Source organism: Lepidochelys kempii, chromosome 12, assembly GCF_965140265.1.
Source record: "Lepidochelys kempii isolate rLepKem1 chromosome 12, rLepKem1.hap2, whole genome shotgun sequence".
Lineage (NCBI taxonomy): Eukaryota > Metazoa > Chordata > Testudines > Cheloniidae > Lepidochelys > Lepidochelys kempii.
In genome coordinates, this window is record NC_133267.1 from 20,677,196 (window position 1) to 20,703,388 (window position 26,193).

Below are 26,193 nucleotides of genomic sequence, written 5' to 3' on the forward strand. Positions count from 1 at the left end.
GCAAAAGAAACAAAGTTGGGGTCACACGAAACCACCATTGGCCATGCATCACAGGGCAGTTTCAGTGCTGAGGAAGAGGCAAAGCCTGCAACTGAAACAATTAACGGCCACTCTTGTGACCGCCACTCCACATGGGGCAATGATTATTTGGCAGTGAATCCTCTGGCCTCACTTGTACTAGCCCTTTCTTCTCCTGCCCCCACAAACCACGCTGCACGAAGATGCCCAAGAAGTAGGGTGGCCAATGCTCCTGGTTTCGTCGAGAGTCTACTGGAATCACGATCTGTCTCCCAGAGCTACTGCACCCAAACTGGGAGATTTTAAGCACTGACAGTCTGGCGGCGCAGCGGGGCTAAGGCAGGCTCCCTACCTGCCTTGGTTCCGCACTGCTCTCGGAAGCGGCCAGCACGTCCTTCTGGCTCCTGGGTGTGTGCGTGTCTCCGCGCGCTGCCCCCGCCCAGAGTGCCGACTCTATAGGTCCCATTGGCCAGGAACTGCAGCCAATGGGAGCTGCGGGAGCAGTGCCTGTAGACAGGGGCAGCGGCATGTGGAGACCCCTTGGCCCCCCCGCCTAGGAGCCGCTGCCAGAGGGATGTGCTGGTCGCTTTTGGGAGCCGCCCGAGGTAAGCGCCATCCCCCTCACCCCCTCCTGTTCCCCAACCCCCGGCCCCAGCCCACACCCAAACTCCCTCCCAGAGCCTGCACCCACTCCTGCACCCAAACTCCCTCCCAGAGCCTGCACCCTACACCCCAACCCCCTCCCACACTCCAACTCCCTGTCCCAGCCCACACCCCGCATCCCAAACTCCTTCTCCAGCCTGGTGAAAGTGAGTGAGGGTGGGGGAGAGAGAGGAAGGGGGGGGTGGAGTGAGTGGGGACGGGGCCTCGGAGAAGTGGCAGGACAGGGACATGGGCTTGGGGAAGGGGCAGGACAGGAGGAGGGGAAGGGTGTTTGGGTTTGTGTGATTAGGCAGCTGGCAACCCTACCAAGAAGCCTCTGCTGAACTAAGCTTTTGAGGGAGCTCCCTTGCGCAGCAGAAGTACAATGGTTCTTCTGCATCTTGGATTCCCTTGTTACTAATATTACAGCAGTACCTAGCATCCAAATAAGATCAGAGCCTCATTTTACGAGGTGCTGTACAAACACATAGAAAGAGGCAGTCATTTATATTGAAGTAGCATCTAGAATAGAACCTAGATCACTCAAGTCAGAACCCAGTGTCTTGGGGACAGAATTTATTCCTATGGGAGTTACTTAAATACAAAAATAAGGATTCTTAACTGTGTTATCAATTTCTCTCTCATCCCAAAAGGAAAACAATAAAAACAAATCTTTCTAGATGGTAATTAAAGTGTAACAGCAACAAGAATAAGACGTTATTCTTGTTTCCATTTATGTCAGCACAGATGGGTTTTTTTGGGTGGAGGCGGTGAGATTATTAAAATGGCAGAACTATTCAATAGTGCTGTGTTCATTACAATTCTGTAGTTATCAGTTTAAATCACAATAATGGTAGTTGGAGCAGTGTATATTTCTACCAGGTCTCTTTGCTGAATTTATGCTATGCTGATGACTAGAACAAGATCTTCAGGGAAGAGGCAGCAAAACAGTGTTATTCCCCATGAAAGGAAAAGGAAAAACAGGCTCTCTAGTTGATCTTCTAATTTAGGGGAAGGGAAGCAGAGAAGCAAACAGTGGTCATAAGGACTATTTGGACAACTCCATCTACTTTATTTGCAGGCCAAAGGCAGTGCTAGTAAATATTATTTTTGTTTTAAAAGGGCAGTGGGACATAAAAGCAGCACATTATTTTATCTAGAAACAACAAATCACTTAACAAGTCGAACCTTCACCAGGTTGCATATGGTGAAATTCACCCCGGGCACAAGACAAGACTTATGCAACACTGAAGTCCCTCTTCAGCCTTTGTGCAGTCCCTGTGCACAAGGGTGAATTTCCCTCAGATTTATTCAAGTGACTGTGTTCACTGTGAGATGTAAGCATTCTGAGGTTTTTGGGTTTTTTTTAATATGACAGAAATTGATACAAGGTCCAGAGAAAGTAGTTTGTTGTTCAGATCTCAAATTTATTATTATGCTCAGTTTCTTTTATGGAGAAAGGACAGATGATTAACAGAAGTCTCTGAAAGGCACAAGTCAATATCTAGCTATGAAAAAATAAAGACTCAATTCTAATAGGTGCTGAACTTCCTCATCACCATTAACTTCAAATTGGTTCTCACAAAAATGACTCGGTGCCTTGCAGGATGCTCTATTTGCTTCCTCAAAGAAAATGGTGTAGAACATTATTTCTGACCTTTACAGAAATATAAAAATTGCTTTACTTGGTGATAACAAGCTGGCGTAGGTGGTTACAGCGTCAGAGGAAGGATACACATGTAAAATATAACTCTGCAAGAAAATGCTGTTTACTTTAAAGTTTCAGAAGAATTGTAACTTGTTAATGATGCTACAGGAAAGACTAATTATTTACTTCCATTCTGCTTCACCAAGAGAAGAGCTACCTATACAAATGCTACTGAAGCTTCCTCTAGGTCAGATGTGCTAGCATTCTTCCATCTAAAACAAACACCATCTGTCACATAATGTTAGGGTGACCAGATGTCCTGATTTTATAGGGACCCAATTTTGTTTTTTTTTTCTTATATAGGCATCTATTACCCCCACATCCCATCCCGATTTTTTACACTTGCTATCTGGTCATCCTACATACTGTAAACACAGAAGAATAAGACCATCCTACAGTGGAAGACAATTTTAAGGAAAGCCTTGCCCTGAATTAGACACATCAGATGAGTCGGGCTATAGCCCTTTTCATGCCTATTTTATATCCTGACAGGAGTCCTGCTCACAATAATAGATTCATTAGCTTTCCACTATATTACTGAACAAAAACAAAATCAGAATTTTATTTATACAATGCCCTATCTATTAAGAGTACCCTATCCGCTTTACTTAGGCTCAAATACAGATTTAACATGACATTCTTTTCACAGATATGCGTTGCAGTGCTCAACTGCTCTCCCAGGAGAATTTGGCCAAAAGTCTGTATTTGTTTTTATGAAAAGTGCACAGGACACATTGCCGGCACTACATAATTGTACTGAGTCAATAAGTAAACTGATCATGCAGGAAGAGTAGAATATCTAAGCTGACATATGGGCCCAAGAGAAGCCCTAAGAAGCAAAGACTAAGACAATGAAAACTGAAATGTGCTATTTCAAAGGCTTCCTTAAATAACAAAGGATCCAAGCATCCTGCAGTAATCTGTGTGTGAAGTGGACCCTCCACACACAGATCTGTCCTTTCCTGTGCAGAAGGTGGGGGCAGCCAGAAAGTACCAGGATAGGAAACATACATCGTCCTTACTGCCCACTTTGGCATTACATTTGGTTACCAAATTGAGTGTAAAGTCACTCAAATTATTTTAAACAGATACTTTCACACAGTAAGACATAATGTTGATCCAGGTCAAATGGTTTACATTTTGGTGTTGTTTAATAAGACTTGCACTATATCACTGCCCAAATTCTAACTTTTTATTTTTTAAATAGGCAACAGCATTATGGGAATCAGTGCAGTATGATGTTTCTGCGTAGTAGAATTTAACATTAAACACTACATTTGTTAATTGTCTCTAAACTCAAAACCTTGTTTATAACTCTTAAGCCAACTCTTCGCAAGCTACTGTACTTTTTCAGATAATTTTGTGACTATGTATTCTACGTGACAAGATCTCAAAGTTTATACAATTATACTTAGACATTCCTCTGCTTCAATAAACTATAACTAGAGGACACTGTGTTCTTCCTTGTGACAGTATATCTGAATACATGTCTAATAAAAATCAGATGAAATAGCAAAGCATAATGAAACTTTTTGAACTAGGATATGCACAAATTGCATGAAATAAAGGTCAACAATTCATAGCTTTAAAAAAAAAAGGTAAACAGTGTAAAACTAAACAATGCCCCAATAACTTGCTCAAATACTTTTCTTTAACATTTTATTCATATGCAATAATCATTGTACCATACACACCACTGTGTTTATGGTATATGCAGTACTGTAACACGTTTTAGTTATTTTAATTCAAAGGGCTTTGTTTCATCATTATGCCTAGTGCTGGTAAAAGGTGCAGATTAGAGACAGATGTCCTCTCTTTATCTATAGAACAGGTACAGCATGGGCAGCAGCAATGCGCTTGTACCCAACATAAGCGAACCACCTATGTGCAGAAAGGTAAATTGGTCTCCATGTTCCCACTGTGAACAATGCCAACAAAGGTCCAAATTATTACTATCTACTCTGGTGGTTTTTGTGACATGGGTACATGTCCAGCGGTTACTGGACTGCGACCACTAACTCATTTTCCCACAGTTCATCAAACAGTCATCAAATAGTAAAAACTTTTTAGTTACTTCCAACCTAGGCTGGATATGGACTGGAGATCTAAAGAAGAAAGCACCTATCCTCCAAAAGCAAGCCTTGAGCTATTTAGACTTGGACAAGTCTCCCATCATAGAAGTTTTTATAATATAATTTTGCCTATCTGAAAGATAAACACATTCTCAAATGGAAATATAGTCTGCTAAGAAATTAAGTGCAACATAAGCCCAGCATTCTAATGCCTGCTTCTTAATGGCCCAACAGTGGTAGAGTGCAAAAGCACAAGGGACTTTGGGTCCCTCACTTCCTAGACCGGTGCTGCTTAGGTACTTTGTAGAACTGAAGTAGCTGGGTACTACAGAGAGCCCAATAGTCACTGACTGTATAAGCAATGCCTGCCAGCTGCTGTGTGGAATGGACTGGTAGTTGCCTCAGAGGAGCCTGCTTGCCTTCACTCATAAACAGAGAAAAAGCGACGTATCTATAGTCATCTATAGAAGTTTTACAGAGAATAATACTTGAGAGATCCTCACAATATCATGTGAAAGGACCTTTGGTCAGGGCTGGTCATGGCAAAGTATCACCACAATTAGGAGGCTTGAATTAAGGTATCAACATAATCTAAACAAAATTCTAGCCCCTTCACACAGTTTCCTTGTTTGACAGAAACACTTCTTTCCTACCTCAAATCACAGTCAATTCAATACATCAGAGACAAAGGCACTAGCATTTCTGTATTGCTGCATAACAAATCTGAAAAAGGATATGGCAAAATCTCAACTGCCTTTTCAGTTCTACTTTCAAGAGACAGCTGATCAGATCAAAGCTTAAGTTGGCATAAAATGTTTTAAATTATATATTTTGTAACATGATGAAAGGTGTCCAATTTTGTCTACACTTAACGTCTTCATTGTAACACAGTACTTCTAACAACACAAACTTGTGAAATGCAAAAATTCACTCACACCAACACTCAACTTTGTGACCGTAGGTCTGATTCTGTTAGAGAGATTACCAACACTGATGTGCTTAAACTCTCATTTCCGACCCAAGAATACTGATTTTTCAAGAGGTCCCTCCCCAATTAACAATTCAAAACTACCAACCCTCTTAAATGAGGGATTGCCACACTGTCATAAAATCTCAGCACTTAGCTGTGTGACCCAACCAAAACAAACCCAGAATACTAGGTTTGTTGTATTCATGACACAAAAGTGAGAGCCACACAAATGGGTATACTTTGTGTCATTTCTCTGATCTCTGTTCTTTGGAGCCAGAAAGAGAATAAAACTGGCACGTATACATAAATTCTAGAATCCATGGTTTGGCTTGGTTGGTATCCCACTGTAAAAAACTATAGGACAAAATCTGCTCTCTGATGTGTGAGGTGGCACCCACCAAAGTCAAGGGAAGCTACACACATCCTAGAACAGAATTTTGCCTTCTGGTTTTTACGACTTTTTGAGACTTATTTGTTTTTTTCCATTGAAGAAGGGGGAAACAAAAACTAATTTAAGGGTGTGGATGATACAAAGGTTAAGTCTGTCAAACTTTAGAGTCACATTGTTTTCAGAAGGTTCTGTTTCATGAAACAATTTTTGTTTTAATACTGAGAAAATCCATTACTTTAAGAGGCCTATCTTCATACATAGCCAGCTTTCCACTGCAGTTTACCTAAGGGTGAGCTAAAATGTAGTCATTTATCATCTATTCTTTGGCAAGGGCTTTGTTTTAATTCTGTATATGCACATGAAAACCTAATTTGTCAAGTTTAATATGCCCTGTAACAACATAGTGTTGAACCTGTATTGTATGGATAAATATTGGAAATTTCCACTAACTATGTAACATTCTGAATGTGGTCTGATACGCAGGTCTCTGTGGTAAATATGTAAAACATGTAGTATGTTTATCACCTGCCTTTTCTTCTTTAGAATTGTAATAAGGAAGGATGAATGACTGGCTGTCTTTAGACCAGAAAGAGCCATGTTTAAAGCAGCAAGAATGGAACCCACAAAAGCAGTCTTCTTGTTTCTTCAAACATGATTTTTGCTAAAAATGTTCCCAGTCTTGGTTGAGCATATGATGATTACTTTTAGAGCCTGACCCTGGGAGGTGATGAACACCAGCCATATCGATGGGAGCTGACTTCAAATGAAAGTTGCAGGTGCTCAGCATTTCTCAGATTCAAGCCATTCATCTACGTGAATATCAGTCCTTAGCACAATGAACTGTAACAAAGGAGCAATCCAATTTGTTGAAGACAATTCCAACCTGTGCCAATATAGTAACATCAGGCACCATACATGATATCTACACAGGTCAGAATTCATGGGTCAAGTTATTCTCTCTTAGAAACAAATACGCCTTTAAAAATAATTTAAATGTCACATACTTTTCCACTTATCAGAGAAAGAGAATTCTTTTTCAACTCTTAAAGGCTACACTTCCCCTAGTATTACTGAACCGAAATGTCCAAATCTCGGCAGATTCCTCTCTTGCTGCTGGAATATGTGTTTCACAATGAGAAATCCAATTATAAATAGTCTTTCCATGTTAATAGTTAAGTATTTTTAACTAGTCTAGTTATTAGCCTATTTTTTAAAAAAAGACTATGGAGAATCTCATTCTTAAATTAAAATCATGTAGAAATTAAGCCTTCCTTTTCTTACAAGAAGCCAATATGAGTAACACTTAAATGTTACCAAGCATACTTTCCCAATACTTACAATAATTTTAACTTTTATGCTATAAAAATTGTTTTTATAAACATGCTACTGTACATCCAACCAAAACCCAAATCACGCTGGTTTGTGCGAGACCAAATCAAACACTAGGGTGAAAGAAAGTTTCTCTGTTTTTAGAACAGAGAATGTATAGATTTCTCTCTATATTTAATCCAGAAAATGATTCACTGGTTGTTGCCTGACCTTCGTGTGACAGCTCTCACCTTTCAATTCTTTAGGATCTGCCTGCATTCCAGTAGCTGTTCCAGTCAATACAATCCCATCAGCAAGGAAGAGCTCAGCAGCCTTAGCAGTCTCTGATATACTGACATCTGCTGTCAGAGCGTGAGCGCTGTAAACAGCAGAAACATAACCTGTTGTTACTTTCAGCATACATACTTGCTATCCACCTTGTTTAATGTTAGGCTGCTTTTCTTACAACTCATGATTGTATTTCAACTCCCTACTGTCAGAACAACTGAAGATTGACTTTTGAGTGTTAAGTGCCTTTTTTTTTTTTTACAGTTGACATTAAAAACACAATGTGAGGGAAAAAAAAGTTTGGTCATCCTAGACCCATAACCCACTTGTCTCTTTGTCTGGGTCTCACCCTGTCTACACAGTGACTGCTAAATGTGCTAGACTGTCACCCTGGAGTACCAACTGAGCTGGCAGCTTTTGTAGTGAGTGGCTAATTTTCATAGATGCTGAATTCCCCTGATTTCAAGTGGATTTGTAGGTGCTCGGTGTTTCTGTAAATCAGGTCCTTGTCCTCTAGGAACTGGACTAGGAGCATCATCTCATTTCATAAAGGCCAACAAAAAGAACTAACTTTCAGTCATTAGCAAGCACTATATCCTGGATATCTGTCTTTGGAGGAAAAAATGAGAGCAGCTATCATCTTCAAACAGTAGTTGCTTCATGCATCCAAAGATGTACCATTCAAATTTTAAGCAGTAACTGTCAGTAAGATGTGTAAGCTAGCCTCTTTTTCTGAAACCTACATCTAGAGCAACCTCAGCTTTAGACAGCTTCAAAAATTTGAGAAAGTTTTAGCCTTTGAAACACCAACTTTTACATTTATAATTTCCCCCTATCTTTTCTACAATAGAATCAGAAAATACGATATTTAACACAGACAATATTATACAGTAACCTGATACTCTGTTATGGTAGTACAGAGCACTAACCACAAAAGACCAGTAGTCCTGGGACTAGTGTCCTTCTTTCTGGGCCAACCAGATCTGGGAATGGAATAGAAGGAACTTGCTTCAGTCATATTGAGAGGCAATGCCTCTTCTGGCATATTCACTCTGCCATGACCCTCTCCATCAGTGTGACTGTGCTAAAAAAAGAATACCAAACAACTTTTTGCAGCCAGAAGAAAGTCATTGTGATGTCAGGGCCTTGATGAAGTTGTGCATATGTAAAAATATGGAGGGAAAAAACAGAGTGAAAGGAAATGGAAATCCCTAACGCTAGTAACGAAGGATAACCTGGGAAACAGTTTGTCAAGTTAGAGAATTGGACACTGCTAATTCTTGGTGCCAGGCATTTTGTTGTTGTTGTTAGAGAAAACACCACAGCCTTTTAACCCCTGCCCTTTAGTTCAATAATCCCATGAATATTTGTTTCCCATAAACTGGTTAGATGACATTCTCCTTTCCACTATTAACTAAGCAAATAACAAACACCACATTGTATCAGCCTATGAACAATTCAGTGTACATTCTGAATATGAGTGTCTCATATGACAAAGATGAGAATATGTGCATGAAGTACCACATTCTGGGACTTCTCAGAAGAAGAAATATCATTGCACAGATGTTCAGAATATGGAGAGGTGAAGTTAGAAAGTAAATGCTTTGAAGGAACCTTTAAACTTATGTTGAAAATGCGGCATATCATTTATTATAATGAAATGTTTCTTTTTTTAAACCAGATATTAAATATGCCCCAAACCTAGCTATTTCCATGACTTTTCCCACACTCCACACACAAATCTTTCTTGAATTCAAGCTACTTGATATGCGCAATACACAGCTTTTTGGTTCTCTCTTTTTCTGAATTAAATTTCAAAGAAACATCTAATAACAGAAAGGACTATATGACAATTGTGATGAAATGTCAGCTTGAATTCACATAGCTGTCATAAGATGCTGCTGCCTGATAATCATAAAACATACTCCATATCCACATACAGCACTGATTTAAAATTGAAGAAACCAATATTAGAGGGAAAGGGATAAGAGCTTTTAATGTGGCAAAAATCTCATGATTTGTATGTGTCACATTTGGTAGCCACCCATATAACTTAGCTATTAAAATATTAATATTAACTTAGCTATTAAAATAGCTATTTTAGATGCTTACCCTCATGAAACATGATTTATTTGTAAACATAATAAGGAGATACATCTAACTGATATAAAGCATCACCTTATGTCAGAAACAAGACATTTACAAATTCTGAAAGTTAAACAACTGCAAATTACACAGATGCAGAAAGCTGCAGTTTATAGGGGCAAGTTTAATAGTTTTGCAAGACCCTGTGTGAGCAGTAAAGTTCTCCCAATATTCACTTTCTGAGTAATTAATAAGATTAATGTAAAATGAACATCAGATTATTTTTACATTAACACATATGTAAACAGTGCGCATATTTACCTGTGTTTCTTTTTAATATCGGCAAAAATTTGAACATGCTGTGCTCCGATTTGTTTTCGGTATCTTAGCAGATCACCTGCACAGGCATTTATAATCCCTTCATCAGCAACATGAGAAAAAACAAACCCTTCAACTCGGATAAAATCCAGACCTAGAAAAGAAATTTGAAATCTGAAGATGAAATTGAACTGCAAAGAGAAATTACATTTCTCCTAAATTTCATCCTGTAATTACATTTTCAGTCTATTCTGATACAGTATTGAGAGGTTCTCAGACACTAGCACAAAAAGCAAGTCTCTGCTGATAAGTAGTTTGTCAAGCCTAGTTAAAACATGTGTTAAAGATTTTTAGTGCAACCCATCACCGTAGCCTCTAGGTGCAAGGCATACATCAAGAGCAACACAAACTGAATTTCCACAAACAGCCCCCCCCCGTACCTCCTAGGCCCACTACAAGGAAAAACCCGTAAGCTGGATGGTGAGCTACCTCCTAATTGCAGCTAAGATACAATCTTTGGATTTCGATGTACAAATTTCAAATTTTAAAATAAATTTCTAAAACTTTCTGCAGTTTTTATTTAATTGATCAAATTTAGAGATCTGGCCCTGTAATTCTTATAGAGATTGAATGCCTATTAAAATAGAAAGGGAGTTTTGGTTGAATGCAAAATCAGGCCCCAATTAAAAATGATTTTCAGTTGTGAATTTAGAACATTATTGGTAATCCAGTAAAATGGCAGTTCTCAAACTTTTGCATACTGTGGGGCACTATTTAAGACAATGACTTTCATTTCTCCCTTTCCCCCACATTCTCTCCCCTCCCAGTGTACCAAACTCACATTTGCCTTGCATCAACTATAGTGTTTGATTCTAAGAAGAAGCAACAATAGGTAGTAAAGGAACAAGATGAATCTCAGGTAATTATATGGCTCCCAGTACTGTGGAATCTGAGAATCTCCCTATCTTTAGTGTATTTACACTGTGAGGTAGGAAAGTGCTATTATCTCCTGTGATGGGGTATGCACCCCACACTTTCTCTTACTACTATAGTTATTTTTCCAGAAACCTCTTAGAACAGATGTTCACCACAGTTGCCAACTTTCACACAGTAAATAAGCACCCTGACTTTCATAATAAGCCCAAAAATCAAACTAATCCCATTTCAAAACAAGCCCCAAACAAGCCAATCCCTAAGAACCCGAACACTCTATGCCCTGGTCTACACTAGGAGTTTAGGTCGAATTTAGCAGGGTTAAATCGATGTAAACCTGCACCCGTCCACATGATGAAGCCCTTTTTTTCGACTTAAAGGGCTCTTAAAATCGATTTCCTTAATCCACCTCTGACAAGTGGATTAGCGCTTAAATCGGCCTTGCCGGGTCAAATTTCGGGTACTGTGGACGCAATTAGACGGTATTGGCCTCCGGGAGCTATCCCAGAGTGCTCTATTGTGACCACTCTGGACAGCACTCTCAACTTAGATGCACTGGTCAGGTAGACAGGAAAAGGCCCGCAAACTTTTGAATTTCAATTTCCTGTTTGCATGGTCACCTGCAGCTTGCCACACTGGCCAGAGCTCATTAGCAGAGGTGACAATGCAGAGCTCATCAGGAGAGGTGACCATGATGGAGTCCCAGAATCGCAAAAGAGCTCCAGCATGGACCAAACGGGAGGTACGGGATCTGATCGCTGTATGGGGAGAGGAATCCGTACTATCAGAACTCCGTTCCAGTTTTCGAAATGCCAAAACCTTTGTCAAAAATCTCCCAGGGCATGAAGGACAGAGGCCATAACAGGGACCCGAAGCAGTGCCGCGTGAAACTTAAGGAGCTGAGCCAAGCCTACCAGAAAACCAGAGAGGCAAACGGGTGCTCCGGGTCAGAGCCCCAAACATGCCGCTTCTATGATGAGCTGCATGCCATTTTAGGGGGTTCAGCCACCACTACCCCAGCCGTGTTGACTCCTTCAATGGAGATGGAGGTAACACAGAAGCAAGTTTTGGGGATGAGGAAGATGATGATGAAGTTGTAGATAGCTCACAGCAAGCAAGCGGAGAAACCGGTTTTCCCGACAGCCAGGAACTGTTTCTCACCCTGGACCTGGAGGCAGTACCCCCCAGACCCACCCAAGGCTGCCTCCCGGACCCACCAGGCAGAGAAGAGACCTCTGGTGAGTGTACCTTTTAAAATACTATACATGGTTTAAAAGCAAGCATGTTTAATGATTAATTTGCCCTGGCATTTGCAGCTCTCCTGGATGTACTACCAAAGCCTTTGCAAAAGATTTCTGGGGAGGGCAGCCTGATTCCACCCACCATGGTAGGACACTTTACCACACCAGGCCAGTAGCACGTACTCGGGAATCATTGTAGAACAAAGCATTGCAGTGTATGTTTGCTGGCATTCAAACAACATCCGTTCTTTATCTCTCTGTGTTATCCTCAGGAGAGTGATATCATTCATGGTCACCTGGTTGAAATAGGGTGCTTTTCTTAAGGGGACATGCAGAGGTGCCCGTTCCTGCTGGGCTGTTTGCCTGTGGCTGAACAGAAATGTTCCCCGCTGTTAGCCAGGGGCGGGGGGGGGAGGGGAGGGGCTAGCCACGTGGTGAGGGGAGGCAAAATGTGACCTTGGAATGAAAGCACATGTGCTGTGTATGTAATGTTAACAGCAAGGTTTACCGTGAAAGAGTATAGCCATTGTTCTAGAAAATGTGTCTTTTTAAATACCACTGCCTCTTCTTTTTTTTTCCCACCAGCTGCATGTGTTTCAATGATCACAGGATCTTCTCCTTCCCAGAGGCTAGTGAAGATTAGAAGGCGAAAAAAAAGCACTCATGATGAAATGTTCTCTGAGCTCATGGTATCCTCCCACACTGACATAGCACAGACGACTGAGTGGAGGCAGACAATGTCAGAGTGCAGGAAAGCACAATATGACCGGGAGGAGAGGTGGCGGGCTGAAGAGAGTAAGTGGCGGGCTGAAGAGAGGGCTGAAGTTCAAATGTGGCGGCAGCGTGATGAGAGGAGGCAGGATTCAATGCTGAGGCTGCTGGAGGATCAAACCAATGTGCTCCAGCGTATGGTTGAGCTGCAGGAAAGGCAGCAGGAGCACAGACCACCGTTACAGCTCCTGTGTAACCAATCGCCCTCCTCCCCAAGTTCCATAGCCTCCTCACCCAGACGCCCAAGAACGCGGTGGGGGAGCCTCCGGCCACCCGGCCACTCCACCCCAGAGGACTGCCCAAGCAACAGAAGGCTGGCATTCAATAAGTTTTAAAGTTTTAAAGTGCTGTGTGGCCTTGTCCTTCCCTCGTCCACCACCCCTCCTGGTGCTTCTCTCCTCCACCATCCCTCCCGGGCTACCTTGGTAGTTATCCCCCTATTTGTGTAATGAATGAATAAAGAATGCATAAATGTGAAGCAACAATGACTTTATTGCCTCTGCAAGCGGTGATCGAAGGGAGGAGGGGATGGTGGTTAGCTTACAGGGAAGTAGAGTGAACCAAGGGGCGGGGGGTTTCATCATGGAGAAACAAACAGAACTTTCACACCGTAGCCTGTCCATTCATGAAACTGGTTTTCAAAGCTTCTCTGATGAGCACCGCACCCTCCTGTGCTCTTCTAACCGCCCTGGTGTCTGGCTGTGCGAAACCAGCAGCCAGGCGATTTGCCTCAACCTCCCACCCCGCCATAAACGTCTCCCCCTTACTCTCACAGATATTGTGGAGCGCAGAGCAAGCAGTAATAACAGTGGGAATATTGGTTTCGCTGAGGTCTAACCGAGTCAGTAAACTGCGCCAGCGCACTTTTAAATGTCCAAATGCACATTCTACCACCATTCTGCACTTGCTCAGCCTGTAGTTGAACAGCTCCTGACTACTGTCCAGGCTGCCTGTGTACGGCTTCATGAGCCATGGCATTAAGGGGTAGCTGGGTCCCCAAGCATAACTATAGGCATTTCAATGTCCCCAACTGTTATTTCCTGGTCTGGGAATAAAGTCCCTTCTTGCAGCTTTTGAAACAGACCAGAGTTCCTGAAGATGCGAGCGTCATGTACCTTTCCCGGCCATCCCACATTGATGTTGGTGAAACGTCCCTTGTGATCCACCAGTGCTTGCAGCACTGTTGAAAAGTACCCCTTGCCGTTTATGTACTCGCTGGCTTGGTGCTCCGGTGCCAAGATAGGGATATGGGTTCCGTCTATGGCCCCACCACAGTTAGGGAATCCCATTGCAGCAAAGCCATCCACTATGATCTGCACATTTCCCAGGGTCACTACCCTTGATATCAGCAGATCTTTGATTGCGTGGGCTACTTGCATCACAGCAGCCCCCACAATAGATTTGCCCACTCCAAATTGATTCCCGACTGACCGGTAGCTGTCTGGCGTTGCAAGCTTCCACAGGACTATCGCCACTTGCTTCTCAACTGTGAGGGCTGCTCTCATCTTGGTATTCTTGCGCCTCAGGGCAGGGGAAAGCAAGTCACAAAGTTCCATAAAAGTGCCCTTATGCATGCGAAAGTTTCTCAACCACTGGGAATCATCCCAGACCTGCAACATTATGAGGTCCCACCAGTCTGTGCTTGTTTCCCGAGCCCAGAATCAGCATTCCACCACATGAACCTGGCCCATTAGCACCATGATGCCCACATTGCCAGGGCCCCTACTTTGAGAGAAGTCTGTATCCATGTCCTCATCACTCTCGTCACCGCGCTGACATTGCCTACTCGCTCGGTTTCGCTTTGTCAGGTTCTGGAGCTGCATATACTGCTGGATAATGTGTGTGGTGTTTAATGTGCTCCTAATTGCCAAAGTGATCTGAGCAGGCTCCATGCTTGCCGTGGTATGGCGTCTGCACAGAAAAAGGCATGGAACGATTGTCTGCCATTGCCCTGATGGAGGGAGAGGCAACTGACGACATGGCTTACAGGGTTGGCTTACAGGGAATTAAAATCAACAAAGGGGGTGGCTTTGCGAGAAACTGAATGGTCCCCTCAAGGATAGAACTCAAAACTGGGTTTGGCAGGCCGTTGATTTCACAGAGGGAAGGAGAAAATGAATACAAAACATATCTGGTCTACTTCTTGTTTTGAGCCACTTCATCTATCTTTATACATCTTGCTGGCAGCAGACTGTGCAGTACGACCGTTAGCCATCATCATCTCCTGGGTGCTTGGCAGAAGACGGTGCAGTATGACGACTAGCCATCATCTTCTGCTGGCTGGAGGTTAAAAGACAGTGCACTTCCAGTAGGACTGAATCGCCACGAGACGAAACTTAAAAGGGAAATGACCTGACTGAGTCACTCCCATGTTTGCCCAGGCACCCGATTAAAAGAGCACCCAGGACTACGTCGATGACGGCTACCAGTCATACTGCACTGTCTGCTGCCAAAAGGCAATTAACTGCTGCTGTGTAGCAATGCAGTACCACGTCTGCCAGCACCCAGGAGACATACGGTAACGGTTTGCTGAGCGGGCTCCATGCTTGCCGTGGTATGGCGTCTGCACAGGTAACTCAAGAAAAAAGGTGCAAAATGATTGTCTGCCCCTGCTTTCATGGAGTGAGGGAGGGAACGGGGGCCTGACGATATGTACCCAGAACCACCCGCGACAATGTTTTAGCCTCATCAGGCACTGGGATTTCTACCCAGAATTCAGATGGGCGGCGGAGACTGTGGGGACTGTGGGATAGCCACCTACGGTGCAACGCTCCGGAAGTCGACGGTTGCCTCGGTACTGTGGACACACTCCGCTGACTACATGCACTTAGAGCACTTGTGTGGGGACACACACAATTCACTGTATAAAACCGCTTTCTACAAAACCAAGTTCTATAAATTCAACCTAATTTCGTAGTGTAGACATACCCTATGTGACAAGATCCCCCTAGTGTACAGACTGGGACTGTGGCAGCCCAATATGCACCCCTGACTCTCTTCCTCCCCCACACCGGCCCCTGCTTGCCAGAAGCCGATTTAAAAAAAAAAAAAAAGCAACAAGCTACAAGTCAAAAACTAGACAACAAGCAACTCACAAGCCAATTAAGCCAAAAACAAGCCCAATTTCTGCATTTTTTCCACAGGTTTGGCACGTCTGATGTCCACACTTGTTTACCTAGCTGTTACTGTTTTCTGCATAATCAGCGGACTCCATTGCATTTTCTTGAGGCTGCTTGAAAATGATGCATGTTGTCAGGCACCTTGATCTCTCTTTTAAAGAGCTGTAGAATTAATAAATATATAGGTCTGTAAAGAAACCAAGTTCCACCAAGTGGGTGTATTTTATGACAGGCTTTTTTCCTTTAGTCCATGTTCCTTTCTGTGACCATTACTCTTACACAATAAAAAAAGGGGAGGAGGTGCCTTCCTTTTACATTCTTAAATGTAGCACCATATGACTGCCAATGTCAGATTTATCTGATAATTCCTTTGAGTTAAAATGCTGGGGGGGAAATTGAGAAGTTCATCTCTGCTTCATTCCTCACCTACAGACAAAATGTTTGTATGAGTGACAAAGTGCTGGTGCTTCTTCTGATTTCCTTACATTTTCTCAAAAGCCAGAAGACAACTGCTGTTTTCCAACACAATTCTGTTCCAAGGTATTATTACTGACAGAGAGTAGACAGACATTCCCCAGAGGGAATGAAATGGCTACATAATAGCAGGAGACGTTGCTGCTGCTGCATCTGCTTTTTCAAGTACCACATCTTTAAGTGTTTTTGTAACAAAGACTAAAATGTGCAATGCTCTGTTTATTAATAGTCACCTCTATTGACCATCAAAACTGCAGCATTACACAATCAAGTCACTACTGCATCATTACAGAAATACTGACCAAAGATGAGGGATCTACAAAGCAGCATTCACTTTAATGAAGAGTTGCTGAAAGGGGCTCTTCAAATTACAGTGATTCCCTCTTTCTTCTTGCTTTCCTGTTCATTGAGCTTGATACAATCATTTTTGCAGTAGTTGAATGAAATGCATTAAACACAGGTCCTTCAGAGCTCCAGTCCCCCAGTTACAGAGCAAGTAGCACAGAACTCTAACAGTACCTTCAGGAATTCTCTCCCTCATTAACAATGACTAAGAAGTCAGAAATACATTGCTCCTTCAATATCTTCTCCTTTTGGTACTGCAACATGTCCCTAAATGAATCCCAGTTAATTTAAAGCATCCGGTTCAGATTTTTTGAAATACAATAAATTGACGTTTTTGCAAGCACTGCCAAGTATCCCTATATGGAAACTGTACCTAAAAATTAAAAGATAACTGGATTTTGTTAGTTACTTTTTATTGCAGCCATAGCTTTTCCTATAAGCTTTAGGGAAGCAATGAAAATAGATTAAGCTTGCTAGTTTACCAACCAGATCAACAGCAAAAATGCAGTTTCACTTTTTAAAATGTTGAAAAGAAATCACAGTACAAAACACTTCTATTAATAAAAACTCTCTTAAGAAAGAGACTCAAGATTTTCAGAGAGAAATTCAACCAAATTACAGCTGTCATTCTAATAGACAAGTCCACATTTTCTGAATGGTATTTTTAATATTTTTAAAACACAAAGTTAAACATCTTTTAATTTTGTGGGTCTTACAAAAGAAAGTGCCAGGTTTTTAAAACTATACATGCACAAACATGTGAATATACTGCTCTTGCATGGGCAATCTGGGTAAATGCATGTGCAAACTACCAGTCAGAGCAGTTTAAATGGTCCTTTACATGGGAGTCCTGTGATCTGAAGTGCATCAAAGAAAGCGTGTGTGCATATTTTTGCATGCACACAATTCATGGACATGGAATGGTACATGCTGCCTGCCTTGCTCTGCAGCAGTAGATATTATTTACAGAGCTGAGCTTTTAAAAAAAAAAAAACAACAGAGAAGCTCAATCACCAATAAAAATATTCTGATATGACAAGAATCTTCGTCAAAGTTACTGTCATTTGTATTAAAATTAAAACAATGATATTCAGTTGAACTCCATGCAAAATACTGGGAGAAAAGAACAGTTTATCCTTTTTGTTGAGAAAACAATCATTAGGGGAAAGTTTCTAAAATATTACAAAAGCATTAGAAACAAAAACTGGTAAAAACCACCATTTAAATGGTATGATATTATAAGAAGATGCATCTGCTCTCCACTCACCATGACTCTGTAACTAAAAGACTCCAGTGGTTCAAAGTAGCCTGAGAACTTACCTGCAACAGTGTGGGTTGTGAAGCATGGAAGAAAAAGGCAATACAGCAATGCAAGAAGATAAAATAGATCATGGAAAATATACTTGTAAGCTAGAAAAGAGCATGCTGATATAACCTGAGATTTGTTTGTCACTACTTAAAGGTAATGATACGAAATGCAAGATTTCAGTGTTAATTCAGCCATCAGCTTTAAACCAAGAAACAAATGAGTGGAACACAAATTGTTTGAACCAAACTTTCAGCAGGGAGGAGGAGACTGTACAATTGTTGCTAGCCTTGCTGTTTCTTACGGGATTCATGTAGCCAGGTAAGTTGAATTTATATTTAACTTTTCTAAGCACAATTTAAATTGCTTAATATTTTGGTTAAGAGAGGTGATGCTCACGTCCATTCAGCGTAGGTGTGTGTGCTCGCTACATGCACCGGTGCTGGAAGTTTTTCCTTCAGTAGTATCCGTAGGGGACTGGCTCAGGAGCGGCGCGTGTATACTGTAGTATATAGGGCACTGCCGGCCCCCTCCATCCTCATTTGCTTCTTGCCAGAAACTCTGACCGTGGGGAAGGAGGACAGATTGTGGAACAGACATGAGCAACACACCTCGAAGAACACCAGTTACGGAAAAAAGTAACTGTCTTTTCTTCTTCGAGTGATTGCTCATGTCCATTCAACTTAGCTGACTCCCAGCAGTACCTATGGGGGCAAGTAAGGAGTTCACAAACATGCAGATTGCAATACAGCTCTGCTGAATCCAGCATCATCCCCAACCTGCTGCGGGATGGCACAGTGGCCATGAACATCTGTACTGAGGGTCATGTCGTGGCTTGACAGATGTCCTGGATCGGGAAGCATGCCAGGAAGGCCACTGAAGCTGCCTGCGCTCTAGTCGAGTGGGCTCTGACGATTGGCGGTGGAGGACTCCCGCTAACTCGTAGCAGGTTCGAATGCAAGAGGTGATCCAGTTAGAAGTCCTTTGCGTGAACACTGGAAGGCCCTTCATTCTATCAGCTGTAGAGATGAAAAGCTGAGTCGACGTACGGAAAGGCTTTGTCCAATCCAGGTAGAAAGCCAGAGTCCTCCTCAGAGTCCAAAGCGTGAAGGTGCCTCTCTTCACTAGTCTCATGGAGCTCAAGGCAGAAGACCGGAAGAAAGACGTCCTTGCTCATGTGGAGAGTACACACTACCTTGGGAAGGAAAGCTGGGTGGGGCTGGAACTGGACCTGGTCCTTATAGAAGGCCGCGTATGGCGGTTCTGAAGTCAGGGTTCATAGCTCGGAGTCTCGCCTTGCTGACATCACTGCCACCAGGAAAACTACCTTCCACAATAGGTGGAAAGGGAGCATGAGGCCAAAGACTCAAAGGGCGGGCCCATGAGCCTGGACAGAACCAAGCTGAGATCCCACTGAGGGGCTGGGGATCGGACTTGAGGAAAGAGCCTCTCAAGGCCTCTAAGGAACCTGACAGTCATGTCATGGGAGAACACAGTCTGCTCCTGAATTGGTGGATGAAATGCCAAAATGGCCGCCAGGTGCACCCGGATAGAGGAGTGCACCAGGCCCTGGTTCCTTAAATGAAGCAGGTAGTCCAAGATCGACTGCACCGAAGAATGAGAAAGGGAGATGCCCCGCTCGGCCGCCCAGTGGGAGAACCTCGCCCACTATGCCAGGTAGGTCTGCCTAGTCCAGGGCTTTCTATTCTCAAGGAGGACCTTCTGGACCCCGTCCGAACAGGCCTGTTCATCCGGGTTCAGCCACGCAACATCCATGCTGTGAGGTGGAGGGACATGAGGTTGGGGTGCAAGAGCTGGCCGTGATCCTGTGACAGCAGGTCCGGTCAGTTCGGCATAAGCCAGGGCGGGATCGCTGACCAGCTTGACAGCATCCCGAACCAGTTCTGGTGAGGCCACAGCGGGGCAATCATGACAAGCTGCACCTTTTCCCTCTTGATTTTCACTAGGACCTTGCTGATGAGCAGAATCGGAGGAAATGCATGCATCAGGCTTCCTGCCCACAGAAGGAGGAAGGGCATCAGAGAGGGAGCCATTGCCCAGACCCCATCTGGAGCAAAACCGGTGGCACCTCCTGTTCTGCCTGGTGGTGAACAAATCCACTTGGGGAGTTCCCCACCTCTGGAAGATCATGCCGGCTACCTCCCTAGCTAGGGAACCTTGCTCCCACCACTAGGGAACCTTGAGCCAGAGCCCGAGTGGTCGCTCCCCTGCGACCAAGACAGGGCTGATTGGTACTGGTCACCCATCCCAAAGTTGGATGTGGCTAACCTCTATGAGCGTCTGGATTGGGGCCCTGGTGACCAGCGGTACGCAGCGGATCCGCAATGACTCCGGGCTGGCGATCTATGCCTCACGAGTGGGGAGAGAGATTGGGAACTAGATGCAGCCACACGTGGTGATGCCACCCTGAGGGATTGGCGACGGTCTGGGGAACGGTACCGTTGGTCCCTTGACCTGTCCTTGGAACGGTACCAGTGCCATGGAGATTCCGGGCGCCGACTGCAAAACTCCTGCCGGGAGGAGTGTACCTCCAGAGGTCTGCTCCCGGTTACTGGCGAGCTGTGCCTCAAGTCTCTCTGCCCTCATCCTAGGTCCGGAGACTGGATGGAGCTACGAAGCTTCTGCCTATCACAGTCAGAAGCGTGTCGGCGGCGAGAGGGTGACCTTTGGGAGGATGTCCCCCATGACGGGGAGCGCTGCCGGAAAGGTGGAGACTGTGGTGGTCCCTACGTGGGTTTACCCTGGGACCGGGACCCCATAGGGGCTGGAGAGTGTGGCATCGGGAGGGACATAATGTCTTGCGCTGCTTGGAGGGCCTCCAATGTGGACGGCACATGGAGCTGCCGAGGACCTCCGCCTTTGCAGGCTGGGCTACACCACTCAACCTGAGCTGGGGCCCAGGATCCCGAAGGGGGTGAGGAGGTGCCTGAAACAGGGCCTTTGTCCACCCCAGACTTGTCCTTTCCCTTGTGGGAAGATGGAGACCTTCCTTGCCCCATCTTCCTGGGCTTCTTGGCTGGAGCCACAGAAGGAGGCCAGTGCTGGCTCACATGGGCCTTTTACAGTGATCGCAGGTTTAAAGTCTGGGGACTGGGGCATGCCCCATCCTGAGGCGAAGTCCCTTTAGCAACCTACTAAGTCTCCAACTTAACAAAAAGGTTGAACTAAATTAGAGGGAAACTATATACAGTAATATTTGCAAGAGGCAAAGAAGAGTTTGAACGAACGAAAAGCAACAGCTCTAGCTGAAGCAGCACCAGTTCCATGCACAGTCACTGGCGGAAAGAAGGAACTGAGGGTGGAAGGGACTGGCAACGCCCTATATGCCACGACATATGCGCACCACTCCAGGGGGCACTAGAGCCCGTCCCCTACACATACTGCTGAGGGAAAAACTTCTGGCACGCACACCTAAGTTGAATGGACATGAGCAATCACTCAAAGAATAAAATCTTCGTATTAATTACCCCATCAAAACATTCCTTTACAAAAATTCAGTTACAGTAGCTAACAAGAGTATCCCAAGATATAACTGAAATCAGATGTTTAACCATTGTGGATGAAATTAATCTTTATTTGCCTCTCACTTGAGCAATGAATAGGGACCATCTCAATATGAAGTTGGCATCTTTTGTACAACCCTCTTCCTGCCTTTTCAGGAGAGAGAGAGAGAGAGAGAGTGTACTGAAGGATCTGTGCCCTTCCTGTCTCCTTCCTGAGGGTGTCTATGTTAGCACACAAGTTTCAGAGAGGAAATATCACATCAATTACCAGTACCAAATTATGAGTCATTTCTATTACCTGAAGCAAGAGCAACAGCTACAGCCTGTTGATTTGCAGAACACAGAATCTGGATACCCAATGGGAGACGTGGGCAGGTGTGTTTCACTGCAGCACTAATGACTGCCATTGCTGCAGTTATTTCTGGCCCAACATAAACGGTGTAAGGAAGGTCATGCATATTTTCCACCATCAAGCCATCCTGTGGAGATTATTATAGAGAAATCTGATTAAATTGAGAAGAGCCATTTCAAATAAATCATAGCTATTTTGATATTAGACAAAGGCTTATATTAAAAAGAAACACTATATTTAAAGGTTTTTCTTCAAAGAAGGGATCAGTAAATTGTTGATGCAAATACCCACTTGCAAAAATGCTTTAAATCAATATCATATCTGTAATCACAAAATGAAATAAATGTGATTTCAATTACACACTTTGTCAATTAGATTTCCTTTGAATCTGTGCTACAATGCGAACTATAGAGGAACACGTTAAATCATAAATCCAATTTAAAATATATACTGTAGAGTCAAACCTCAATTATTCAGATGGAATAGAGTATATTGAATAAGTTTGGACAATTGCATTTTTAGATAATCAAGAAAATTTTCAAATCAATTAATATCAAGAGACTAAAGTTATTTTGGATAAACAAAGGTTTCTTTTGCGGTTTTTTGGGGTTTGTATTTTTACTGTATCAGTAAAAATGTTTTCAAATGACTAAAATTTGAGGGAGAAGAGGAGGAGTTAAATATCTAGGTATAGTATTTTCAAGGTGCCTATAACTTTGTTATTAAGCTTCAACACTGCTCATATTTTGGATTCAAGGTTGCTTAACAGAAGATGTTGGCTTTTTATTGTCTACTATATGTCTCATTTGGTAGAAACATATATTTGGTAAACAATGGAGTGGCTATAAACTATTTTGCTGATTCAACCTGTGTGATCATTAAACATCTTTGTACATTATATGAGACAGTGGTTTTTTTTTTAATCATCAGTATGGTATACATTAGAAAATATTCAATAGCTGAAAATCATATATAATTATGCCCAGGACTAATAAGTTTAAAAATATAACTTGAAAGATCCATTCAAATCTAATGTTTTGCATTCACATAAGGATTCTTAAAAGAATTTGGACCTTCTTAACCTACCTTCACTTAATTCTAAAAGTACAGAAGGGAATCATTTGAAAAAAAAATACATAACTCCTATTTTCTTTACAACTCCATAATTAGGGGAAAGTGAGATTAATTCCCAAGAGATCTTAGCCTATCAAGGGTGTCTTAATTGAACTAAACGTGTTTGGAAGGCACCAGAGACAGCATTTCAACAAAGAAAATTTTACCATAGGGACGATAACAAGTGAAATAATAATCAATGATGGTGCAGCTAATGGTAACTTAAGAATGTAGAACCAGGAAGAAAGACAAATATTTTTAAGGAAATATTACATTTGTATATTTTTTTCATTTTAACAGTATTTTTTAATGCAGAAGCTATTTCTGTAAACAAAAGATACGATATCATAAATGTGCAGCCAGCATGTGATGGCTGAGTTAAAGACTAAACATCCGACATCACAAACAGACACCTAAAATGAAGGAATGGGAACACAAATTTGAGCATTTAAACAGTCTCTTGAAACAGTGTGATAAGACCATATACCTGCACCATACTAAAATAAATATGATGGAGAATAACATAATAGGATACTGCTGATGTCCCCAGGTGACTGACAGTTAAATACCTAGACAAATAGGAGACACATCTCCTTAGAGGCAACAGGTCACACTTTTATTAGTTGGCTAACAAATGGTTACTCAGCAATGGACCTAGTCCGAAAGCTCAAACAAATTAATGGAGCCATTCACTATTTGATGTTTCCTCACTGGGAGGACTCAGCTTTGCAAGTCAAGGATCCCCCAACCACCTAATCTCCCATGAGAAACAGTATGGGTATTGATAAAGAAACCTCAAATCTGTTCTTAATCATGCCCAATTCAACTGCACAACCAAACAGTTTAACACCTTCACTTCTCATCCTGTGCTCACACTGTGGGATAAAGGTGACTGACTAACCATCAATCACCATTTGGGACTCTCAGAATTATACAATTAAAACATTTCATAAAAATCTCTGGGATGCAGCAAATAATTGCTCCAGAAATCCCAACTTGATCAAATGTTTTCTAGTCTACTCATTCAAGAAAGCCTGCTGAACCCAGCTGATGTCAAAGGAAAGGTAACTCTCTCTCTCTCTCTCTCACACACACACACGTCAAAGTCCCAAAGTTGCTGATTTGTAGAGTCGTGCAACTCCAATTTGCAAAGGATTTAAGATATTTCAAAATTTGTTCTGATCTGGATTTATTCAAATTTCAAAACTCTCTTCAAAAACAGACTGGAGTCCCAACTCTGGGGCAGTCTTCTCAGTGGGCTGTCCCAGAGCTACAGACTCTGAAAGCTCTGGTACCCTGGCTGAGTCTACCTTGCTGAGCCAGGAACCTTGTAAGTTGGGATTTGAAAACCCGAAGAAGACCCATTCCATGGTACTCTGCCAGGCAAGCTATGGAAGGACCAAAGAGCCTGGGAGTTTAGGAGCTGGGGCTCCCAATGCTTACAGGCTCTTGGAAAAAATGAGGAGCCTGGAAGCCTGGGCTGCTGAAAAAGCAGGTGGATGAGCTGGTAGGAAACCAGAAATTTCTCCATTGCAAATTTGTCAAAGTCTCTGCAAAAAGTTTTTCAATTTTCACAATTGGCATTCTCTGACCAAAAAATGTTCCATCAAAGAACTTCTGACCAGCTCTATGGGTCGGTTTACTTTTTTTTTTTTTTTTTTTTTTAAATAGTCTGGCCATGGCAGAAAGGGTCTTGTGCATGAAACAAAAACTGCTTGTACTGAAATGCTACTGGCACTGTCGCTCTTTGCTTAGCATGGCGTATACGCTGCTGAGTTCTTGGACGGCTGCTCAGTCCAACGCGCACGTGACAGTCCCATCCTCAGGTAGGGCATACCTACGCGCTAGCAACGCTCTGAATCCGAGCAGCAGATTCTTTCCTCCTCTGACGCTGCTCATCACAAAGCTCGATCCAGTCCGCCTCACAATGCATCACCCCGTCTACAAGCCAACCAGAACGGCATTTCCCAATCATCCACAGAGATTTCAAAGGATACTAAATCATCCTTGCAAGCACCCTGAAATCTATGCAGCGGTCTGCCTCTCTTTTTAGACCCTTTGTAATCTTTAGAGCACAGCACACGCTTTGGGATCCAGTTATCCGGCATTCGGTTGACATGTCCAAGCCATCTTCGTCTTTTTTACTGATCAACGTTGCCATGAATGACATACCAGCACAATTGAACACTTCCATATTTATCAGCCTGTCTTGTGATTTTATTTGAAGAATTTTACACAGGCATCTGATATGAAAACTGTTTAGTCTTTTGATATATTTGATATAAGTTGTCCATGTTTCTAATCCATATAGAAGAGTGGATAAAGCATATCTCAGAAATACAGATTTTCACTATAGTTTGACAATTTGTTATTGTTCCAGGCTCTGTCTTGCAAAAGACCAAAGTTCCTGGGCTGCTTTGCCGATTTTACTGGTCAGCTCAGCATCAAGATCTACACTGCTGGTAACAGTAGAGCCAATGTAGCAAAGTTGGTCAACAACATCCAGATGAATACCATTTAAGATGATATCTGGAATGGGTTCTGAAGAGGCTTGGTGCATGATAGGTCTTCTTCAAGCTTACTGTTAGCCCAAAGATTTTGCATGAAACAGAGAACTCAGTAATAAGATGTAGGGCATCAACACTGTGAGCCACAAGGGCTGCATCATCTGCACACATGAAATGCAGCCTTGCACTAAACTCTGATCCATCATGAAGCAGATAACAGCCACCAAGAGGAACCAGAAGGTGGACAACAGATAAAATGTAGAAGGATTCCTTGCTCCCACTGGCAGCATCATATCTCCCTGCAAAAATGGTGAGGCAGTCACCTTGGGCAAGTCGATTCCAAACCCTCCAATCTCACAGAAGGCCTTTTCCCGGATCACAGGCAATGAGGTGGCTGCCCACTGCGCGATTCAAGTCACCTGCCAGAACCTTGGGCACAACAAAAATTATCACCATGGAGGGAGAAATTATGCTATGAGATTTTTATTTGCCTGAGCAGTAGGAGGGCAAAAGTCCACACAGTTTTAAGAATAACTAATATAAAAGACCCTATAACCCAAAGGCAAAAACCAACCCCCATTTATGTTAAGAGTTTATACTGTCGTACAGGAAGTAGAAGCTAATAGAGCTGTAATAGTAATAATTTATTGTGTGTGTATGCATCATTCGAGAGGCGAAAAGGACCCAAGCCAGTGGTTGTTTGTGGGG

General features: G+C 42.8%; 1 protein-coding gene across 7 annotated transcripts in view; it reads right to left on the reverse strand.

The window, feature by feature from the left end:
* LOC140896266 (uncharacterized protein F13E9.13, mitochondrial-like) overlaps positions 1–26,193 on the reverse strand; it is a 79,999-nt gene that overhangs the window by 42,608 nt on the left and 11,198 nt on the right. For 4 of the 7 annotated variants that reach the window (XM_073307777.1, XM_073307779.1, XM_073307780.1 and 1 more), the window contains 3 exons: positions 21,812–21,992; positions 9,804–9,954; positions 7,361–7,488 (listed from right to left, as the gene is read on the reverse strand). In XM_073307777.1, the coding sequence (XP_073163878.1) occupies positions 7,361–7,488; positions 9,804–9,954; positions 21,812–21,992 (460 nt within the window). Of the gene's footprint in view, positions 1–797; positions 6,642–7,360; positions 7,489–8,326; positions 8,482–9,803; positions 9,955–21,811; positions 21,993–25,808; positions 25,915–26,193 lie in introns of those variants that run through there. The other 3 variants (XM_073307781.1, XM_073307782.1, XR_012154493.1) reach the window with 3 other exon arrangements.